Consider the following 20,076-nt stretch of genomic DNA (forward strand, 5'->3'; position numbering starts at 1 on the left):
GCTACAAATCGGGTATTAAATTATCTTCCGAATGCGCTAAATAAAATAAAAACAACAACCTTCGGCACCATTAAAAATGCATTTTTTTTATTTTCGTAATGAATTGTTATTGTCATGAAAACATGTTTGTTTTTCTTCTACTCGCTCATTTAAAATAGATTCATTCACTGGGTTGTTAGTAAACATTTCACCTATTTTTTCAAGAATTGCAGCAACATTTTCGGCAATAACATATTTATTAGTTTCTTTGATGATTCACGTTTGTTTATATTTCGGGTACTTAGGATTATTTTGATAATATTTTTAGTGACTGACTTTGTTTTTTGGGGTGTTGTGAAATATCGGCTGCGTGTATTTCCTATAAATAACTGTAGTAAAAGAGATTTATGAAATTGATGAATTTGCATTTATTGTGGTTTGCTAATTGATTGAACTACACACCTACATGCATATTTTTAGACTCGTCTGATGAATAAGTTCCGACTTAGACACATACATACACACATCTGTAATCAATTGTGTTTGATAAAGTTTTGAAAAGTAACAGCTCTCTCTTAGATGGAGTTCTCTGACTCAAGCCGGCCTGAAACCTCCCCTGTCAGTCCTACCCTGGATAAATACATATGTATGTACATACAGTTGAACTTCCCTAGCTCGAATCACCATAATCCAAAAAAACAATTCGAATTAGAGAGATTTCGAGTTATGGAAGGAAATTTGTATGAAATTTTACTTCTTTTGCCAATTCAAGAGTTCGAGTTATGGAGAACTTCGAGTTAGAGAAGTTAGAACGATTTTGCGGATCGCGAATATCTGAACCACGGTGGATTTTCCAGGTAAAAAGCCACACTGCTAAGGTCCAATCAGTTCGTTTAAGGTGGGATTTAGTCTTTCCCACAGTGCGTTCGATGGAACCTTGTACGCAATATTTAGGGGGCTTATCCCACAATAATTGGCACAGATTGTGGGGTCTCCCTTTCTGTGGATTGGACAGATTACATTTAGATTCCAATCATCAGGCATGCTTTCTTCCGACCATATTCTGCAAAGAAGCTGATGCATGCACATTATCAGTTCTTCGTAACCGTATTTGAATAGCTTGACCGGCCATCCATCAGCCCCCTCCGCTTTGTTGTTCTTCAAGCGAGTAATTTGTATTCGAATTTCTTCAAGGTCGGTGTTCCTTCGTTATCGATTGGGGAATTGGGTTCGCATCTCTTCACTTTCACTGCCATTCAGCAGGTGTGAAACGTGTTCCCTCCATAAACGCAGTATTCTCTGCACATCAGTTACCTGATTACCTCCGTGGTCCCTACATGATAATGCTTCGGTCTTGAAACATTCTGTAAATTGCCTCATCTTTTTATAAAATTTTAGATGATTACCAAGTAAGTAAGTTCGATTTATGGAAGTTCAACTATACATAGAAAATAAAATTACATTTTATGTAAAATTGTACAATCTCAATTTATTGCTTTGCCTATTTTTTGTATCAGCAAATATGTATAAATTTAACCAAATGGGCTTTTATTAAATTCGCGTAAGAATACTGTCCAAACTAACTGCAAATAAAATGCGCTAGACATATTATGATTTCACTACAAATCCAGGAGAGCCAATTTGTGAAAACGGTCGGCGCGGTCCTGCTTCGCCTCGACTTTTTCGATAACATTGAAAGCGCGTGCCATAACGGCTTCAATATCATTGGCATCGCCTTCGGCAACCGACGTATGTTTGCGTTTACGACTTGATGCATTTCCACTCAAGCGCGCACTATTTACGGCATCGCCAGCACCATTGCAGCGTCTGTCGACCGTCTCAATGGCACCGCCCACCGCGCCCTCTAAATCATCATCGATTTCATCTAGTTTTGCTATAAAAGTGGCATCATACGAGCCAATTTGTTTTGCCACTTCGAACTGATAAATGCTTGCATCCAAATCGCGTGTTAACTCCGTTGTATCAGCGTTGGGCGTTTGTTTTTTCAACGCGTAAAAGTTTTGCTCCGCCTTACGTGAAACCGCTTCGGCTTGCTTTATAATTTCGTCCAACATTTCGCTGTTCATCGCACACGGTTCGTCGACTGAGTCCCTATCTTGTGAGCTGGTGTCTTCTGCCTCAACTATTGTGTAATCCACTTTGACGGCTTCGACAGCTTCGTTATTCAACCACCATGGTATGAGTTGATAATCTTCCAGCGCCTGCTGCTGATAAATAATCTCGTTGGGCAACTTGTAACCGTCCGCATCGGATTTCGCAATGTAATCTTTAAGCACAGCGTTGATCACTGTGAAGGCAATTGCTTTTATAACCGGCAAATAGTTGATTAGCTGGAAGCGTATTGACACATCAATGTCCGCCAAGTCAACGCGATTGAGCTGTTCAATTAGCGCTTTGATGGACTGATAACTGGCCAATGTGGCAGCTTCTTCATCGTGCGGTATGCATGCACTCGCATAGTTCAACAGCCACAACTCCCAGTCTTCCACGTCTCTGAAGTTTGGCGCTTCGTGGACGGGCGCCAGCAGCAAACGTTGTAGAAACTGCGAAATCTGTTGTTGGCGCTGCGCTGACTTCCAGTCCCTGGGGAAATATTCTAAGCCCAGCGGTACATCCACATCCAACTTGGGTACAAATCTGCGCAACTCTTCGGGAAACTCTGGCGTTTCGCTAAAATCCACGGTGGTCATGTGTACCACACGTTGCACGGCCTCATTGTACAAATCCACCAAATATTGTGGCGTACTGCAGATTTTCGAGAAAGAGGGGTTTTGCTCGGAGGACAACTGCCAACGTTGCCACATCTCTTCGCCCAAGCATGTTTCCAGCCAACTCTGCAGCCTTTGCATCTGCAAGGCGTCGCCTTCTCTGTGTGATAGCCGATTTTCACGCGACACAAAACGCAGAGCGCGCCCCATATGATGTACGAAAGAGAATTCGTTTTTGGTCTGCAAGCAACCGAAGAATTTGTAGGCCGCCACTTGGCCGGCGCTCACTAAACTCTCCATTTGCAGCGTGTCACTGAGCTCCAACTCATCCGTGTACTGGCCATCGTAGACGACAAACGCCACTGGCACAGCCTTATGGAGACGGCTCAGTTTGAGCAGATGGTGTATGCGCTTCCGCGTGCTCTGTATGCTGTCACAGCCCATGAGGCAGACAATGGCATCCATATTGTCACATTCGTGACGCACAATTTTACCACACTCATTCAGTGGCGGTATGCCAGTCACTTTGCGCACACACAGCGCCACATCACGTTCGGCAGCGCAAATGTATGGACTCGTATGTTGTTCCTCTGTATCAACGACTTGCACCTCCTCATCCGTGTTGCGTCGCAAATGTTTCTGCAGCCATTTGTTGCACAAACTCTCGAAGCCCGGCAACTCGTCTCGGTCATTTGGCAGCGTTAGCAGCAGTTTGAAATACTTATTTTGCTGGAGAGGACCGCCTTTTATGGCCTGCTTGTGCGTCAAATGTGCGCGCACCACCTCGAATATGTCAATGGTGGCACAGGGGCGCGCCAAAGTGTCCGGATGTTGCCAGAGCAATAGCTCGAAATTGCATGGCTCACCGTGACGATAACGTTTGATCATCTGTAAATTCTCCGCCTCCTTGGGATGCATTAACTTGGCGGTTTGTTCGGCACGCGTGTCCATTGTTACCCAGAGCGGTGTGGACTCCATGAGCGCGCGCTGCTTTTGCTTCTTTCGTGTGTAGCGCAGCCAACGTTCGAAGTAACGGCTGAGCATGAATTGATCGTGACACATCGTGGCATACTCCTCGTTGGCCAACTCCTCCAGCTGCTGCACTATGCTTTGCTCCAGCAAAGCGTCAGCAATATGCTTGCAATCGCATGCGAACTTTTGATATTTCATTAATTCGGTCTGTGCGATATTTTCCACTTCGGCTACGATGACAATCTCCAGTTCTGCGGCACAAACACTTTGGGCACGTTGTTCTAAATCTTTTAGACACGTTAAACGCTTCTGCTCCAATTCTGCGCGTTCACGCTTCGCCGCCTCTTCGGCCTTTTCCGCTTTGAGCCGCAGCTCCAACTCTGCTTTAGCCTTATCAGCTGCCGCTTTAGCTTCGGCCAACCGCTTGGCGTCGCGTTCATCTGTCTGTGGTGCTATTGGAGAAGGTTTCGGCTGCGTGTCGCGGAAAGCCGACGGTTGCTGCGCATGCACAAAACCTGGCAAAACGGGCTTCGAGTTGAAATGCTGGAAAATGCTGTCATTTTGCATGGGTTCTGGCTTTGGAGGTGGTGGTTGTTGAGCTTGTTGGAAAATGCTTGTTGTCGCTTTTGCGGCGCTGCTAAAGATGTTATCGGCATTTGCAGTCTTCTTAACAGTATCGAATATGAAACCGCCAGTCGATGACGGCGCTGCCGTAGCAGTTGTTGCGTTACCACCAAATATAGAATTACCAATGCCAACGGCTGGTTTAACAGTAGCAGCAGGCATTTTGAAAAGAGAGCTGCTAACATCACTTGCGGGCGCGCCGAATATGCTGCCACTAGCCCTACCGTTACTTCCGCTTGCACTTTGTGGCGCTTCAAATTTGAAATTTGTCAATGATGTTGACTGCGCTTTGGGCTTAGATTCTGCAAACTGATTACCGCCAAAAATAGAGGGTTCGGCTGGTTTTTGCGGCAGCGCTGGAGTTTTAAATTTCGGCTGCTGTTTGGGTGAATGAGAAGACGAGAGTTGTGGCACTTTAAATACACTAGTTTCAGTAGACACTGTGAGCGCAGGCGAGTCTGAACGTTTCTGTATTTTTAAGGCTTCCTGCTGCTGCTGCATTTCCAATTCACGTTCCTTTTTACGCGCTTCTGCCGCCTCGCCGCGCAGTTGATCTTCCGCAGTCCAAGCAAATGATTTGAGTATACCATGCTCATCGAAGCTGTTGTGTGGCGTGTGACTCTCGAATTTATGCGCCGACTCTAGCGTATGTCCACAAACGCATTCACCAACGCTAACCGTACGCTTCGACTCGACCAGCTGGGGAGATAAAATATTTTATGATTTTATAACAACTCAAACATAACCTAAACTCACATTCAATGCACGTTCCATGGAGTACTCAGCATCGGGACGCTTTAGGCGATCCAACACTACACGTTGACCATCGCATTTCAAACCGTGATAGGTGTAATATTGTGCCGCGGATTCCTCATCCTCAAACCCAAGTATGCGCGTTAGATATGCCAGCGGTAGCAGAATAGCATTCTTACGCCAATTGTGTGATTTATTAATGGCCTCCATGGCACGCCAACGCAATTTATTAAAGTAGCCAAGCAGTATACATGCGCTCAAGTACGACGTCTCCACTTCGCGTATCATGCTGAAGAAGCGCACATAGTTGTTGTTTTGTAGCGCATTATAGAAAGCAATTGCACGCTTAATTTCATTTGAGTGTTGTATATGTGTTGGTAGTTGCTTCAACTCCCACAAGAAATTGGAGTCTCCCAAATTCAGTAAAACTATGTAACTACGAAACTCTGCCTCACATGGACAATGCACACCCTTGATACGCAAGTCGTGATACATATATTTAAGCGATTGCAAGCACTTTGTCAAATTTTCAGCATTGATTTTTTTATCAAACACAGATGGTTCTTCGGCCACTAGACGCGCGGCGCAGTGTATGTGAAAGCGCGCACACTGTTCCACCAATTCTACGGTGCCTAATGAGCAGAGTTCCTGCTGCGTGATATCTTTGCGTATGGAACGTGTGCGATCCCATACAAAGTGAAACCAGTCGGCGATTGAGGTTTGCGGATCCTCGCAGAGGTCCAAAATGCGGTGCATCAGGTACAGCATTGCCATTTGTAGCACGCTTTCAGGTCGCAATTCGTGCGCGAGTGGCACTTCTTGATCAGCGCTACTGCGCGAATACTCTTTGATGGCACGTCGATGTGATATGGAGGATGTGCTCTCCTCATCCTCCGTGCACATTTCAAATGTGGACACTTGTCGTTGGAATTCGCGCATTAAACGCTCTTTCTCGGGACACATATCGGGACAAATGCCTAAACCAAATTATTAATAAAATATGAATACAAATACAAACAGTTTCTATAAAGACATTGTATTTACCTTGAGTCCGTTCAACTTTCTTAATATCTGTTTGTCGTGGTCTTATTAAGCGCATCAATTTGTCGCGCGCATCCAAAACGCGATATTTTTCCTCGTCGGTGTAAGCAGGCCTACGTAGAATGGTCTCATATTCATGTCGCAAAGCTGTGTCAATTTTTGGCACCTCCGGTAGCGGAGCTGACTTTGTGGCTTTCGCAGCTGTACTTGCAAATTGCGCTGGTGGTTTCTGTGTGCGTAGTTGCATTGACTTCACGGGCGGTAACATTGCCGCAGCTGGCGGTTTATATGTTGGTACATTTTGGCGCAAACCCATTGCATCCAACTCGGCTTGCACTTCAGGATTAACCCATTCTTCTGTGTTTTGTACGTGTGCCACCTCACGCGTGGCAAATTCTATTTGAAATTCTTGTCCATTGAAATCACCGGCTTGATCCAATGCGCGCTCGGCTTGCGCTTCCGTCTCATATTCCACCGTACAACTTTGCCGGCTTGGACGTAATATAAAACGTGTGATTTTGCCAAACTTACTAAAGTGATTCTTGGCAACCAATTTGTCCAAGAATAGATCGGGTATTTTTTCACAACTGTTGATAAATAAGTTTGATGAGTTTTTACTATTACCGGTTTTCGAGTGTACTTACGAAATGGCTTTGTAATTGATGCCGTCATCCCAACCAGTTTCCTCGTCACCCAGCATGACGTCACGTAAATTTATGTTTTAAACGATACTAAAAACTTCACACAAACAATAATTTTAATATAATAAGTCGCGAAATTTAAAAAAATATAAAAATTTCTAATATTGTGGGAAAATATAGAAGCCGCGATCGCGCAAAATTGGTATGTCAATGACAGCTGTTTGAATATCACAGAGTTTTGTGGCAACATAATGGCGGCATACACTATCCAATTTGCATCTTACAGCATTCACAGTGGACTCATACTGATTGGTAAACTCATTTATATAATAATTAAACACGAGATAAAACACACTAAAAAGGCTACCTAAAATTGTTAAATAATATATCTTATTTATTGTTAAAAGAAAAGACCGCAGATTATTTTTAAACAGTTTTTTTTATGTTCAGCGTTAATAATTATTTGAAATTTAAGAAAGTTGGCAACTTTGTGTTAACTCAAAAAACAAATGAAATCGTTTGCTGGTCGTACATTTTCATTGGATTAAATAGAATTGTGTTATTTGCAACATTTTTAAAGTAAAATATTTATTTATTAAATGAATAATGATGGAAATTGTTGCTGCCGACAAACAACATGAGTTGGATAGACATAAAACTAAGAAAAAATCGCAGAAAAAACATGCAAAACCGCCGGCTGCCGAAGCTGCAGGTGACCATGCCGGTGCACAAAAGAACCACAGGAAGCGTAAGAGACATCATTTCAATGGAATACGTGCACAAATGGAGTTTTATTTCGGCGATGCAAATCTTTCGAAGGATCGCTTTCTTAAGCAACTAATCGACAAAGATCCATGTGAGTATATCATAATATATAAACACTATTATGGTTACTGTAGATTTCTTATTCCTTGGCTTCAGATGTACCATTGGATATTTTTCTAAATTTTAATAAGATGAAGGCTCTCACATCTTCGGTAGAGGAAATCAAAAAGTCCTTAACAAACTCCGAACTACTCGAGTTGGATGAAACAAATTTGAAAGTTAGACGCAAGACAGCGTTGCCGGCAGAACGTAATGTCGACGACAAGACACTTTATGTCGAAGCTTTACCAGCTGCTGCTGATCACGATTGGGTGCGTCAGGCATTTGAAAGATTTGGGCCAGTAGTTTACGTTTCTTTACCGAAATATGCGAAATCACGCAAAATCAAGGAGTTTGGTTTCGTCGAGTTCGAGCAGGCGAGTAGCGTGGATAAAGCGATTAAGGCTTTCAGCGAATTCAACGGTGTGCTAAGAATGCAAGAAACCGATCCTGCCGAATTGCAAAGTGTCAAATCTTTTATAAAAGAGCAAAATGAGGAAGATGTAGAAACGAATAATGTATCTGATACCGAGCATAAAAAGGATAAGAAATTGAAAAGAGCCGTCGGTGAGGCGTCGGAAGAAGAAGGGCCTGAAATTAAGAAAATAAAAACAGAAAGCGACGAAAATTCCACAGCAAACGAAACTGGTGATACTTCAAATGATGACACCGAAGATCAAGTCGATGACGATGGAGATGGAAAGAAAAAGAAACGCCGCAAAAAGAAGAAAAAGGCGAAAACTTTGGAGAAACGTAGAAAGGATACAGATTTGAATACAGATGCATCCTTCTATGAGCTAAAGGTGCTGCCGAAATGTGATTGGAAACGGCTACGTAACAAATATCTAAACTTGCAGCGCGAAAAAGTAGCCGAGTTGAAACGCAAAGCATGGAAGGAAAGGCAGCAACAACGTGCTGGTGATGGTGTTTCTACCGAAGCAACGGATGCCTCAGCACCCGCGCCCGCTAAGAAACCAAAGCCCAACGAACGAAAATTGCGCAAAATGAATATGAATTTTTATGGTGCCGGTGAGGAGGAGGCCAAACCAGCACCAAAGGAGCTGAAGCACAATCCAGCTTTAGAACGTGCGCCGTTGTTTAGTTACTCAGAAGGGCTGATCGTGGAAGTAGGTTTCTTAACTCCTTGTGTTAACATAAAGGAATTCAAGGCTGACATGCGTCAATACGAGACTGTAAAGTACGTTGACGTTAAGGAGGGCGCCATGCATGCACAACTACGTTTGGACACTGCCGTTGCGGCAACTGACTTTGTGCGCCAGCTGAGTTCGGCGGATTACAAGTGTAAAGTACTCAGCGGCGAAGCTGAGTTGGAATATTGGAAAAAAATTGAGGCAGATCGAGAAATGAAACTGAATAAACAAGTAAAGATACCACAGAAGAGAGGTAGAGAGAAAGTTAAGAAATTAATTACAAAGCATATCCGTTTTGGTGAAGAAGACGAATAATTAACACAGTGTGTTTTTGTATAAAAAGAAATTTATTTGAATAAATATCTTAGTAAATAAACATATCTTACATTACTACATTTTACAGTCCATTTTATTTCATTTTTTTTTTTTTAATTACAAAGTATTTTTTAATTTATAATCTTTACTATATATATAACGAACCATCTGCCGGTCCTAAATAATGTAACGATATGAGCAGTACGTCTATAATAGTCCACACACCTAGTCCACCGAAACTAAACAATTTTCCAATGCCTTCTTGCCAGTGACCGAGATAAAAACGATCCGCACCAAAGCCACCTAACGTAATACTAATTATAAGTGCGGTGCTCCAACGATACCCTTGCGTCCAGTTACATTTCAAGTTACGCGTAAATGAACGATTGCCAAGACAAAACACATCCGAATGTACGGTGCAATTTGTGCGATAGAAGTTACCATTCACTGAATTACAATTGCCACGGAGAGCACACGACTGTTGCCACAACTCTGTTTGGTAGCAATAACGGCAGTTCATTTGTTGTACGAATGTGCGATTACCCTGGCATTGCACATGATCCAATGCGGTACAGGTGACGTTAATATCTCGCCCATAATGGCACGAGTAATTATAATTACAGCGTATGCAAGGAAAAGGTAGCGCTGAACACTCACTCTCTGGTCCGCCCGGACAGGATACGTTAGTGTCATTGATGCTTTTGATGGTGAGCGGTATGGCGTCATTGTTGTTGGTAACATTTTTTGATTGACCTTCCAGCTTGGTTTCAGTTTCCATAAGATTGCCACCAGCAGTTTGACTCTGACGTATGCCACTAAATATAAAGATCATAATCAGCGCCAAGGCGGAGCGCATATTTATAACAATACAACGTCTGTGTAGCATTTATTTGCAATAGAACAATAAATTATTTAAATTAAATTCTTGAAGCACTTGTATGAATAAACAAACGAAAAACAGCTGATAAACTAAGGACAGAGAGCTGTCATTTGGCTGCAATTTGAATACAGGGGCTTTCGTGAATATTAAATGTAAAACTAATTATTAACTAATACTTTTGGAAAAATAATAATAGTAAATATTAAAGTATTAAAATGTGTGCCGAATTAAAAATTTAATTTACATAAAAATAAGAAACAAAAATTATTATTTTTTAGAAGTATAACTTTTTGTTTCAATTTAATATTTATTAAATATTACATAATTTTCTACAACATTAATTGCAGTTTTCAACACCGAACAATTTAGCGCTAATAACAGCTGAAATTTTGTTTTATGTAAACAACGGATAACTGAAAGATCGTATTTCCTTCTTTTATTTTTTAAAATAATTGCATAGAGATATTACTCACTAGAATGGTTAAAGTGGATGTCGAGTACTGGTAAATAGAAAAATATTATTAAAATTCTGAGTTATACAATTATATCGCACGCAGTCCAAAATGCAATTTCGAATGGCAATGCAAAATGCTACAAAACTTTCTACACCAACAACAACCAGATGCGGAAGTAGTATGTTCTAAAGGACGTCAAGGATCATTTGAAGTCAAAATAGATGATACTTTGGTGCATTCAAAATTGCAATCGTTTGCCTTTCCTGATCACGACAGCGTTTTGGAAAATGTGCGACGCGCAGATAAGGGTCAACCGGTTGAAAAGGTTAAAGAGCAACCAATTGACAATTGTGCATTGATGTGATATCCAAACTGCAAAGGACACAGCGACTTGAAAACTCTTGAGTACGCTGTAATATTTCAATATCATACGTTTAAAATTACTATAAATGAGTATAGCTAGCATACTTTGGCAAATGAAACCTAGTTAAAAGGTATGAAATACAAAAATTGTTTAAATTTTTTTAAATGCCATACAACACATAAAAATTGATTTTATTTTATAAATAAATCAATTGTATTGAACATTTTAACCAAATTAGCAGTGCAATGGGCAAAACGATATTTGTTGATGTGGAACATTGGTGAGCGTACCAATTTAAATAATTTAAAATATGATGTTGATCAGACTATTTGCGTTTAGTGGCTTATGTGCAGCACATGCGCGTCAGTGCAGATCGCTACAGAAATACATAATGAATGAACAGCCCGATACGGATTTAGTATGCCGCACAGGTCGGCGTGGTTCTTTTGAAGTGGTCATAAACGGCATGTTAGTTCACTCGAAATTGCAGACACAAGCCTTCCCATCACAGGATGATATATTGAAGAGAGTAAAAAATGTGCATGCAGGTTTGCCCCCCAATTATGTGAGACCAGAAACCACCTGCACGTTAATGTAAAAACGCTTCCGTATGTACAGACAATACTTTTCGTATAATTCAGTAGACAAATGTATTTTAGTAAATGCTTTATTTTTACAATTTTTGTGATGCACATTTTGTAAATATCTCAATTAAAGGATAATACTTCTTCCTAATTTGCGTATTTACATATAAATATTAATATTATTTAAGGCAAAATATACTGGCAAACTTCTGTATTTATGGTACTGACATTTTTATGTACATTTGTGCACGTCAAAAATTTTTAAATTTTTAGAAGGCATTAAAATGCATTTAATTATACATATTTTAGCTCAATATGTAGTTAAAATTAAGTTGTGATGTTTGTTATATACTGTCATGTTCTACTATTCATTGTTCCGCTTCATGCTCCTCCTGCTTTTTAATTCGCACCTCTTCACTGCATGAAACAAGTGCATTTTCCGTTTGCGGTGTCTTAAGCGATAAATAAATGCCAAAACGTATTTTACCACCAAATTCACGCGCAATTGTGCGTAGCGGCTCGTTAGTCTTTTGACCACTATGCTGATCAATACAAATCATTTGACAACGCGTACAAAAACCGTCGACCTTGAAATCAACACCGCCAATGCTGATTTCCTCAAATGAATTTTCCTCGAACGGGCTTGCAGTTTCCAATATTAAATTCCCGCGAAAACGATCTACCGTATAATCCAGTGGTTCTTTCTCCGTTTCCACCTTATTCGCTAACCAACGCACTGAGGCGCGATTTACGAGTAAAAATTGCGCTTGATTTGCGAGGCTGATATCTTTCGACACACCATCCTGCGTACGACGTTCGGCATTTTGACGCACTAAACGCAAACCAGTGGTTTCCAAGCAATCCGAGAGCCAGTTACCCACTTCCTCGCCGCAATCCAGCCCTTCCACCAAATCATTGCAGACTTTACTTTGACAGAACGAAGACTCGATGCGGTTTGCTGCACTCACAGCGTCCATTTGCAACGGCACCTGTACAGCTGACATGCCGGGAAAACGTAACTCCAAAATATCCTCCTTCAACTTCACGATCGGTCTTATTAAACACAATCGCGTAAAGTGCTTCTGCGTAATGGCCATACCATTGACATCGACAATCATCCAGCTGCGATCGTATTTAAAGCCACTATTCGTAAGCGGCCAAGCGGTTGTTATATCAAAAGCGCCACACGATTTAATTGGATAGATGCAAATGCGTTTCAACTGCGGCCGTAAGCGTTGTGGCACATGACGCAGCGCGTCCGGCAGTTTTGCGCTTTCCATGATGCGTAAACGTGCTGCTGCTGTTGTTAGATAGCAATCGCGTATCATCGCCACCGCCTTGTCCACGTCGGTAACGCGTGTCATATAGCCGAAAGACATGCGCACTGCGCCGGTTGGCATGCCATCAACAAGATCGGTAAAATCACTGCAAACATGACCCGCCTCGTATTGTTTGCGTATATCGGCGTTTGACAGGCGCAAAAACCATTGACAAGCGCCCGGATTACAGAAACAACCCGTGCGTATCAGTATATTATGCACTGCAGCAATGCAGCTGACTTCGGCGAAACCCACATATGTGCCATCATCGTGTAACACATTGAACGTGACGACGCCACCTTGCAGCGCTATGTCATTATAACCGTTATGATTGTAGAATTCAATTAGTGGCGCACCGTTTGTGTGTTTTAATGCGGCGAGTGCGTCATGAGCGTATTTGGCCAGTCCATACACGTGTGCACTAATACGTTGCGCAGACCTTTGTTTCACGGTTGCAGGCACTAGACGCTCCAGTGTACGAAAACCTTCAAGTAACGAAGTGATGCTAAGGAAAGGTACCGTACCATCTTCGAAGCGTGTTGTAAAGTTTGCGCGTTTTTCGTGGAAATTTTGACGCGTCATTGCTATGTTAACAGTACCGCCGCCGTAGTAACTTTTGTGCAGCACAGATTGACCGCGTTTACTCACCAATAAAGCACCGACACCCGTAGGAAAACTGTTTGGATTTAAAATAAGCATTATATATTTATTGCATAATATTATCAACAACATTTAGCTTACCCAAACATTTTATAAAATGAAATGCAACAAAAATCTGGCTTATACTTTCGCAGATCCAGAAAATTAGTCGCTACGTAGGAGGCAGTGTCCAGGCAAATATAATAATTACTGTCTGCTGCTGCTACTTTGGCTTTATCGCTAATTTGTGTGCCATGCTCCACCAAACCATACTTTTGTATTGCTTCGATGGTGTCCAGTGGCATTTTATAGCCACTAAAGTTACATTGCGCCGAGTAAGCAACCAGCGAGTTACACTTCAACTCGTTTTTGGCATTTGCGCTTATTTCTTGAACAGCACCATTTTTACTAAAACCGTTAGTATTATTTAGATTTTTCAAAATTTCATCTTTCGTTAAAACATATAGGCGATTGGTGCGCACCACTTCGCGCATACCCAAAATGGAGGTGTGATTCTCCTGGCAGTAGTAAAAGGCACCCGTGCTATTTGCATCTTCACCGAAATTAAAGCATTCACCGACCAGCTTCAAGGCCGCAGTGGCATTAGCGGTGAATATCAGCGCATATTCAGTGGCGTCTGTATTGAAGTGCTGTAGGATACTGAAAGAAAACTCTTATTAAAGCAATTGGTTGGAAGCGCGTGTAATGATTTTACTCACCGGTAGCGTGCCTGGTCTATGAGATCTCCGGTCACCTTGCAAGTATGTGGATTGCAAAATAGATTTTCCTTAAGCACCTTACCCGATGCATCAATTAAGCTTTCGGGATAAAGTGTGGTACCGGCATGATCTAGATATACGTTATCTGTAAGAAATGTGAGTTATTAGTATTGGAGGTCATAATTATAAAATATTGTTCGATTCGGACTTGAAAGTATACAATAATAACTGATGATATCAAGCAAAATAATGAAAATAACTACGCCATAGAAAATACGCGAACGTGATTACATGTTTATTTAAATAAATACGTGATTTTCCAACAAATTTACAAGCAAGAAATTGTTTCAAAACAATAAATGCAATGAATGAGTACAAAGTGGTATTATTATTAATAATCTATATGACTCTATTCATTATTATTATTATTTTTTTTTTCATAAAGTATTTACAAGTGTAATGCATTGTGATTTTTAAAAAAGAATTAATTCATTCCGAAAGATAAGATGCTTTGAAAATGTACATACATATCTACATATATGTAGGTACCTATGTATAAGTACCTGTGCAAATTACGCGTAAATTCTTATCAATTGCCACTTGGTGGTTAATGATAGGTAATAGATAAGCTATTTCACAACAACAAATCTATTGACTTTTACAAATAAATAATTGAAGTTAGTTTTTAAAGTTAGACGTTATATAAATTACAAAAAAAAAATTTATAATACAATGAACAACCGAAAAATGAATAAACAATGTTTTTTCTTTAATTAAATGTGTACATACTTACATACATACATATCTAAGTAGATTTTATATATGTAGCTACTTGCCTTTTATACGCTGAAATTCACTTTCGATTGCGTCTGCCTCAGCGCGTGTAAACTCATCCTGAAACGCGAGCATTATACAAAAGCAAATACTGACCACTTTTTATTAATAATTATTACTTCAAAGCGATTACTTTTTTATTTATATTTATTTTTTATTTTTTTGAATGACACGCTATCTATTGACAATTAAGTAGCAGATGTTGTCACTCTATTAATGGTTCATTCGCAGCGCATAGCTCGCCATTTAAACCAAATCAACCGGATTCAACAAATTTTAAAACATAACTAAACCAAATTATATACCAATCATGTCGAGCGAGTGCCTCGTTCTTGGGCGCAATTGATTCATAATAGCTCAATGTGAATACATGTGTGTTGGTATTGTGATAAACAATAACAGATTGTGCTGAGAGAGTATGGCATTTCATTAGACGCTTTGAAATACTGACGTGTTAATTTCTCACCGGCTTATTTTCATTTACATATGTGTGTGTGTTATTTATCAATTATAAAAAATTGTCTATTTGTAGTTTATTAGCAGAGAGCTGTCGAAGAAAATAAAACTACATAAGTTCCATAAAGATATATTAATATAAATGCGTGACTTGGAATTTCCTATTAAGACCGCATACAAAATACGGCTCCTTTTACCACTGTGTCCTTTACGTTTACATTTATGTGGACCACGGTTATGGCTATGGTCAGAGATAAAGTTATGGTTATGGAATTTTTTCTAATTGTCTTAATCGTAATTATTAACTTTGATCAAATCTAATTGCTTAACTAGAGTTTAACAAAGAAACTCAATATCACGACAATTTTATTAAACAGTGCAAATTCTTCGATGTATTAAAACAGATGTTGTCATCAGCTGTTGTGACTAGCTGCACCATAAGAGATAATTAAATTGTAGAAGTATCGATTAACACAATATACAATCGGAAGCAGTTATCAACAGCCTTTAATTTATCAAACCTTCACTGGTTATCTGCTCTACGTATTCAATATTGTGAAATTTATAAAAATTTAAAAAGTTTAAACAAAAGTGAAATAATTAATCAAATAAACATGGATAAGTGGATACGTGAACGTTTGAAAAACTGTCTGGACTTCGAGGTGCCTGATGATATGATCAAGTAAACACAATTTAACTGAATTCACTACACCCATATTTGTTAACAATTTCCTGCAACCTTCATTAGGTACATTTTGTCTATGAAATCCTCAACGGAGTTTGATGAGTACTTTGAAACTCTGCTTAATGCAGAATGTGAAGATCACCGTTTATTTATGACCGATTGTAAGCAAAGACTTTTCAGCAAACCACTGCAGAATAAGCGTTCACCACCAACAAATAACCAACAACAAAAGCAAGCAAAATCTGGCCAAAACACTGCACAAAATAAACAGAATCAAAACACTTTAGCATTGGACGGAAAATTTGGTAAGCAACCACAGCAGCAACCCCAACAACCGCAGCAATCACAAGGTGCTAAGAAGAAATCCAAATATGTCAACTTATACAGCAGCGATGGTAGTGTTAGTGGCGAAGTGATAATGTTAAAAGGTCGCCGACTCTGCGATTGTCAAGCCTCTCAGCACAAATTAATCAATAACTGTTTGGGATGTGGTCGCATAGTTTGTGAGCAAGAAGGCAGTGGACCATGTCTATTTTGTGGTGATATTGTTTGTACCAACGAAGAAATGCAGCTAATGAAAAGCGATAGCAAGAAGGGGCAGAATTTATTGAAATCATTGAAAGAGAAAGGCGGTGGAGAATCATTGAAAAAGGCTTTGGAACAACGCGATCGTTTGCTCGAGTATGATCGAAATAGTGAGAAACGTACGACAGTTATTGATGATGAGTTGGACTATTTTGAGGTAGGTTTTTGCGGCTTTAATGCGAACCATACATAACGTAGGATTATTCATATTGCAGGAAAATTCAGTTTGGCTATCCGACGCCGAGCGTGCCAAATTCGAGCAGTTGAAGCAGGAAATGCATGACAAGAAGCATGAGAGTCGCGCTAAACGCAAAATCAAGATTGACTTTGCTGGACGAGAAGTGGAAGATGACCCACCTATTACAGCTGATTTTGAAAACCGTGTGCTGAAGGAAATTGCGCAAGCAAAAGCTGCTGCGGGCGACAAAAATAATTGGTCCAACAAAAAGAACACACAAAAAATTACACCCGACACATGTGGCACAGATCCAAATATGGATGATGAGCATCGTCCCGTTTATAAGCTTACCGCCGAAGGGAAGGCATTAGCTGCTGATGGAAATAGTAAAGGTTTAGCAGAATGTTCCTATAATCGTGTGCAAGATAAGGAGTTGTTGGAAATGCAAGATATGCGTCATTGTCTTTCAATGCATCAACCATGGGCATCGCTGCTTGTGGCAGGCATAAAGAAGTATGAAAATGGCTTGTTATAAAGGCATTTTTAATAATTATTGTATACATTGATATAGGCATGAAGGGCGCGTTTGGTATAGTGAGCATCGTGGACGCTTATGGATAGCATCAACCGTTAAAGATCCACATCCAGAAGAAATTGATGAGTTGAAAAACTTTTACAAGACTTATTACAATGATGCTGACATTAAATTTCCGGAGCACTATCCAACCGGTTGTTTGTTGGGCTGTGTACGTGTGGATGAATGCCTGGCACAAGAGGAGTACCGTGAAATATATCCAAATGGAGAGTCCGAAAGCCCATATGTTTTTGTTTGCTCCAATCCACAACCGCTGCCAGTGGTATTCCCCGTCAAGGGGCAGCATAAAATCTGTACGTTTTGCTTCATTTACCCTTTTTATTATTTTTATTTATAAAATACTCATTTCAGACCAAATTGATCCCAAAATCCATAACGCTGCGTGTAAAACATTGCTTCGTTTGAAAAATGCAAAGAATTAAGGTGATTGTCTCAAACACTTTCTAAAAGACGCTGATTTTTGTATGTTTTAAAATGAAGAAAACAATTCTATAAAATAGAATTAAAAAGCAGATCTTTTCATACATACATATTTGTATTAAAAATGAAATTTTACCTGATTCAAAATATAAAATTGCTTCAGGCAAGAAATCCGTTTTGTGATATGGATAAATCTTAACTTTTTATTTATAGTATACAAATATTCCACTTTTTCAAAAGAAATTAGCTCAAATCAAATTAGGAGAAATTGATTTTTGCTAACAAAAATTAAAATTAATACAATTGTTAAAAATTATCTTATCTAATATCATAGTTTTTCAAGACACTCAGGAATTCCCTCATATCAAGTTTTGTCAGTTTCTTCAATTCCTCAGCTGCATCATCGCTCACCAAATTGGTGTCCGGCATATCTAAATTGCCCACACACAAACCCAACAAGTCATCCCAGTAGAAATATGTCCCGCAAACGACTAATTGAGTGTTACGCACTACAATTTTCAAAGATTCATTTCGCCGCAACATCTCGCGTCGCAAGACCAATAGTTTTTCCTTACGTTTCAGCGATATTTGTGACATCTGCGAGTCAATGTATATGCCAGTATTTTTTAAACAAGCACTTTTTCTAAATATTGCATTCACATCACACTCTCGCACCACCTCCACGAGAAGCGTCTGTCTGTCGTTGTGTGTTCTATTTCTATTTCCAATAACAGTAACGCTCTCCAACTGTACATTCGGCATGTCAAAACGTTCCTTAAGCAATTGCTCTACAGCAGTTTGAGGCTGTTGATCTTGTTGTATTGGTATATTATTTATAATGAGCTTACGTTTTCGTACTATTTTCTCTAGCGTATGCAGTTCGCGCTGTAGAATACGTTTACTATGTTCGGAATGTGACAAACGTCGACGCATTACGTCGAGCTCTTTCTCTATGGTTTTATAATTATCTTGTTTTTTATCTGCTACTTCTTCATCATCATCGTTATCAACATCCTGAACGTTGGCCGAACATGGTGTACTTTGCCGCGAACGTACCTGGTTAATAATATTTTTAGTCACATCACTCAGTTCTGCCTTTGTTACGAATGACTTCAGCTTCTCATCAAATATTGTGCTTATTGCTTGTAGGGTTTTGCTTGACAAATTAACTTCAGAAATAGAAATATCGTTTTTATGAGGCTGAGATTCAACTGAATTTTCGTTGGTATCGTTCAAATCTGCATTGGAGTTTGGTTGCGAATTTTCGGTGGTTTCGGAATTTTGTTCATTTTCGACGGTATCGTTTGCTGTTTGTGCAGTGCTTGATTGTATATTATCTAGCAATGTACTAGCATCCAAAAAGCTTAGTTCACTTGACGCCGCGGACGACTTATTTGCCAGTAGATTCATATTCCTACTATGTTGTTTCAACAGTTTGTAGTTTTCATACATTTTGTGTACTTCAGGATGTGAGCGTTTCATGTGTTTAATAAAGTTGGACGAAACATTTTTGTGACCACGTAATATAACTTGACAAGAGACGCATCTTGCTGTAAATGTATCACTTTGTGCGTTTATACCATCTGGCTGTAAATATAAATGTACAACTGTAGAGTATTACAACAATAAAATAAGGTGAAATGTTTACCACTTCAAAGAAGGGTGGCGAAAATAATACCGCGCTTTCTCCGCGCCGATAACGTTTAGCCGGTTTTGACTCTTGTTGACCAATGGCTGTGTTTTGAAATTGTGAATACAAAGCCTGATTCGTTGGTGCTATAAATCCAGAATAACTGCCAGCTCCGTGCTCATATTCATTTCCTTCGGTGATATTATCAAAATGTCGCTTTTGTCCAGTGCATGGGGAAATAACGCCTGCCGGTCCTATGAATATGTCCTCACAGTTTTCATATTTAATAGTGGGCTCCATAACAGAAATCGGGTTTAACGCATTTGTGCACAAATATTAAAAGCGTATACTTTATCGATTTTAGAAAATATTAAACTACAATTATTTTGATTATCAGTAATGGCGTGAAATGTTGCCAGAGTTATATTTTTACCAACTGTTTTATTCTAAGTAGTTGCCGTAGTTTAATTGTGTTTTGTATATAAAAATTTCATTTAATTGGCGATTATTAACGAATTGTTGTAAAATGTGCATTAGAAAAATTATAAAATTTTTATGAATTAAATTAAATTTATTTAAAAAAAAAATTTAAAAACTTTGTAAATGTCCCTTTCGCAAAAGCAACGCTGTATGTTAAAAACAAAAACGAAATTTGATACCAAAA

The 20,076-nt window shown here is 39.6% G+C and overlaps 8 protein-coding genes across 10 annotated transcripts; 4 read left to right on the top strand and 4 right to left on the bottom strand.

Annotated features, from left to right (window-relative positions):
- Positions 1–1,444: 1,444 nt before the first annotated feature.
- On the bottom strand, positions 1,445–6,977 carry LOC105208950 (protein xmas). Its single transcript, XM_011179058.3, has 4 exons — positions 6,743–6,977; positions 6,102–6,685; positions 5,061–6,034; positions 1,445–5,003 (listed from the first exon to the last, which is right to left on the bottom strand). The coding sequence occupies exons 1-4, from the start codon at positions 6,796–6,798 to the stop codon at positions 1,599–1,601; spliced, it is 5,019 nt and encodes a 1,672-aa protein (XP_011177360.2). The 5' UTR covers positions 6,799–6,977; the 3' UTR covers positions 1,445–1,598.
- Positions 6,978–7,218: 241 nt separating this feature from the next.
- Positions 7,219–9,149, top strand: LOC105208948 (la-related protein 7). Its single transcript, XM_011179055.3, has 2 exons — positions 7,219–7,595; positions 7,661–9,149. The coding sequence occupies exons 1-2, from the start codon at positions 7,346–7,348 to the stop codon at positions 9,067–9,069; spliced, it is 1,659 nt and encodes a 552-aa protein (XP_011177357.2). The 5' UTR covers positions 7,219–7,345; the 3' UTR covers positions 9,070–9,149.
- LOC105208949 (TM2 domain-containing protein almondex) lies at positions 9,120–10,053 on the bottom strand. The gene has a single exon (XM_011179056.3). It carries the CDS (start codon positions 9,953–9,955, stop codon positions 9,218–9,220), a length of 738 nt encoding a protein of 245 aa, XP_011177358.1. The 5' UTR covers positions 9,956–10,053; the 3' UTR covers positions 9,120–9,217.
- A 238-nt stretch (positions 10,054–10,291) lies between these two features.
- Positions 10,292–10,791, top strand: LOC105208947 (migration and invasion enhancer 1). The gene is made up of 2 exons (XM_011179054.3): positions 10,292–10,452; positions 10,507–10,791. The coding sequence occupies exons 1-2, from the start codon at positions 10,427–10,429 to the stop codon at positions 10,766–10,768; spliced, it is 288 nt and encodes a 95-aa protein (XP_011177356.1). The 5' UTR covers positions 10,292–10,426; the 3' UTR covers positions 10,769–10,791.
- A 115-nt stretch (positions 10,792–10,906) lies between these two features.
- Positions 10,907–15,997, top strand: LOC105208944 (migration and invasion enhancer 1). 3 transcript variants are annotated; one of them, XM_054230830.1, is made up of 3 exons: positions 10,907–11,048; positions 11,108–11,376; positions 15,724–15,997. In XM_054230830.1, the coding sequence occupies exons 1-2, from the start codon at positions 11,014–11,016 to the stop codon at positions 11,364–11,366; spliced, it is 294 nt and encodes a 97-aa protein (XP_054086805.1). In that variant the 5' UTR covers positions 10,907–11,013; the 3' UTR covers positions 11,367–11,376; positions 15,724–15,997. The 3 variants fall into 3 exon arrangements, with proteins under 3 accessions (XP_054086805.1, XP_011177355.1, XP_028893967.1); XM_011179053.3 differs by lacking the exon at positions 15,724–15,997 and having other exon boundaries at positions 11,108–11,503; XM_029038134.2 differs by lacking the exon at positions 15,724–15,997 and having other exon boundaries at positions 11,122–11,503.
- LOC105208940 (molybdenum cofactor sulfurase 3) lies at positions 11,420–15,149 on the bottom strand. Its single transcript, XM_011179047.3, has 4 exons — positions 14,866–15,149; positions 14,030–14,174; positions 13,413–13,970; positions 11,420–13,347 (listed from the first exon to the last, which is right to left on the bottom strand). Exons 1-4 carry the CDS (start codon positions 14,936–14,938, stop codon positions 11,721–11,723), a joined length of 2,403 nt encoding a protein of 800 aa, XP_011177349.2. The 5' UTR covers positions 14,939–15,149; the 3' UTR covers positions 11,420–11,720.
- On the top strand, positions 15,840–17,820 carry LOC105208941 (activating signal cointegrator 1). Its single transcript, XM_011179048.3, has 5 exons — positions 15,840–16,001; positions 16,068–16,746; positions 16,805–17,280; positions 17,339–17,655; positions 17,714–17,820. Exons 1-5 carry the CDS (start codon positions 15,934–15,936, stop codon positions 17,782–17,784), a joined length of 1,611 nt encoding a protein of 536 aa, XP_011177350.1. The 5' UTR covers positions 15,840–15,933; the 3' UTR covers positions 17,785–17,820.
- A 128-nt stretch (positions 17,821–17,948) lies between these two features.
- LOC105208942 (uncharacterized) lies at positions 17,949–19,847 on the bottom strand. The gene is made up of 2 exons (XM_011179049.3): positions 19,431–19,847; positions 17,949–19,369 (listed from the first exon to the last, which is right to left on the bottom strand). The coding sequence occupies exons 1-2, from the start codon at positions 19,710–19,712 to the stop codon at positions 18,101–18,103; spliced, it is 1,551 nt and encodes a 516-aa protein (XP_011177351.2). The 5' UTR covers positions 19,713–19,847; the 3' UTR covers positions 17,949–18,100.
- Positions 19,848–20,076: the final 229 nt, after the last annotated feature.

The sequence above is a fragment of the Zeugodacus cucurbitae genome, chromosome 5 (assembly GCF_028554725.1).
Source record: "Zeugodacus cucurbitae isolate PBARC_wt_2022May chromosome 5, idZeuCucr1.2, whole genome shotgun sequence".
Taxonomy (NCBI): Eukaryota; Metazoa; Arthropoda; class Insecta; order Diptera; family Tephritidae; genus Zeugodacus; species Zeugodacus cucurbitae.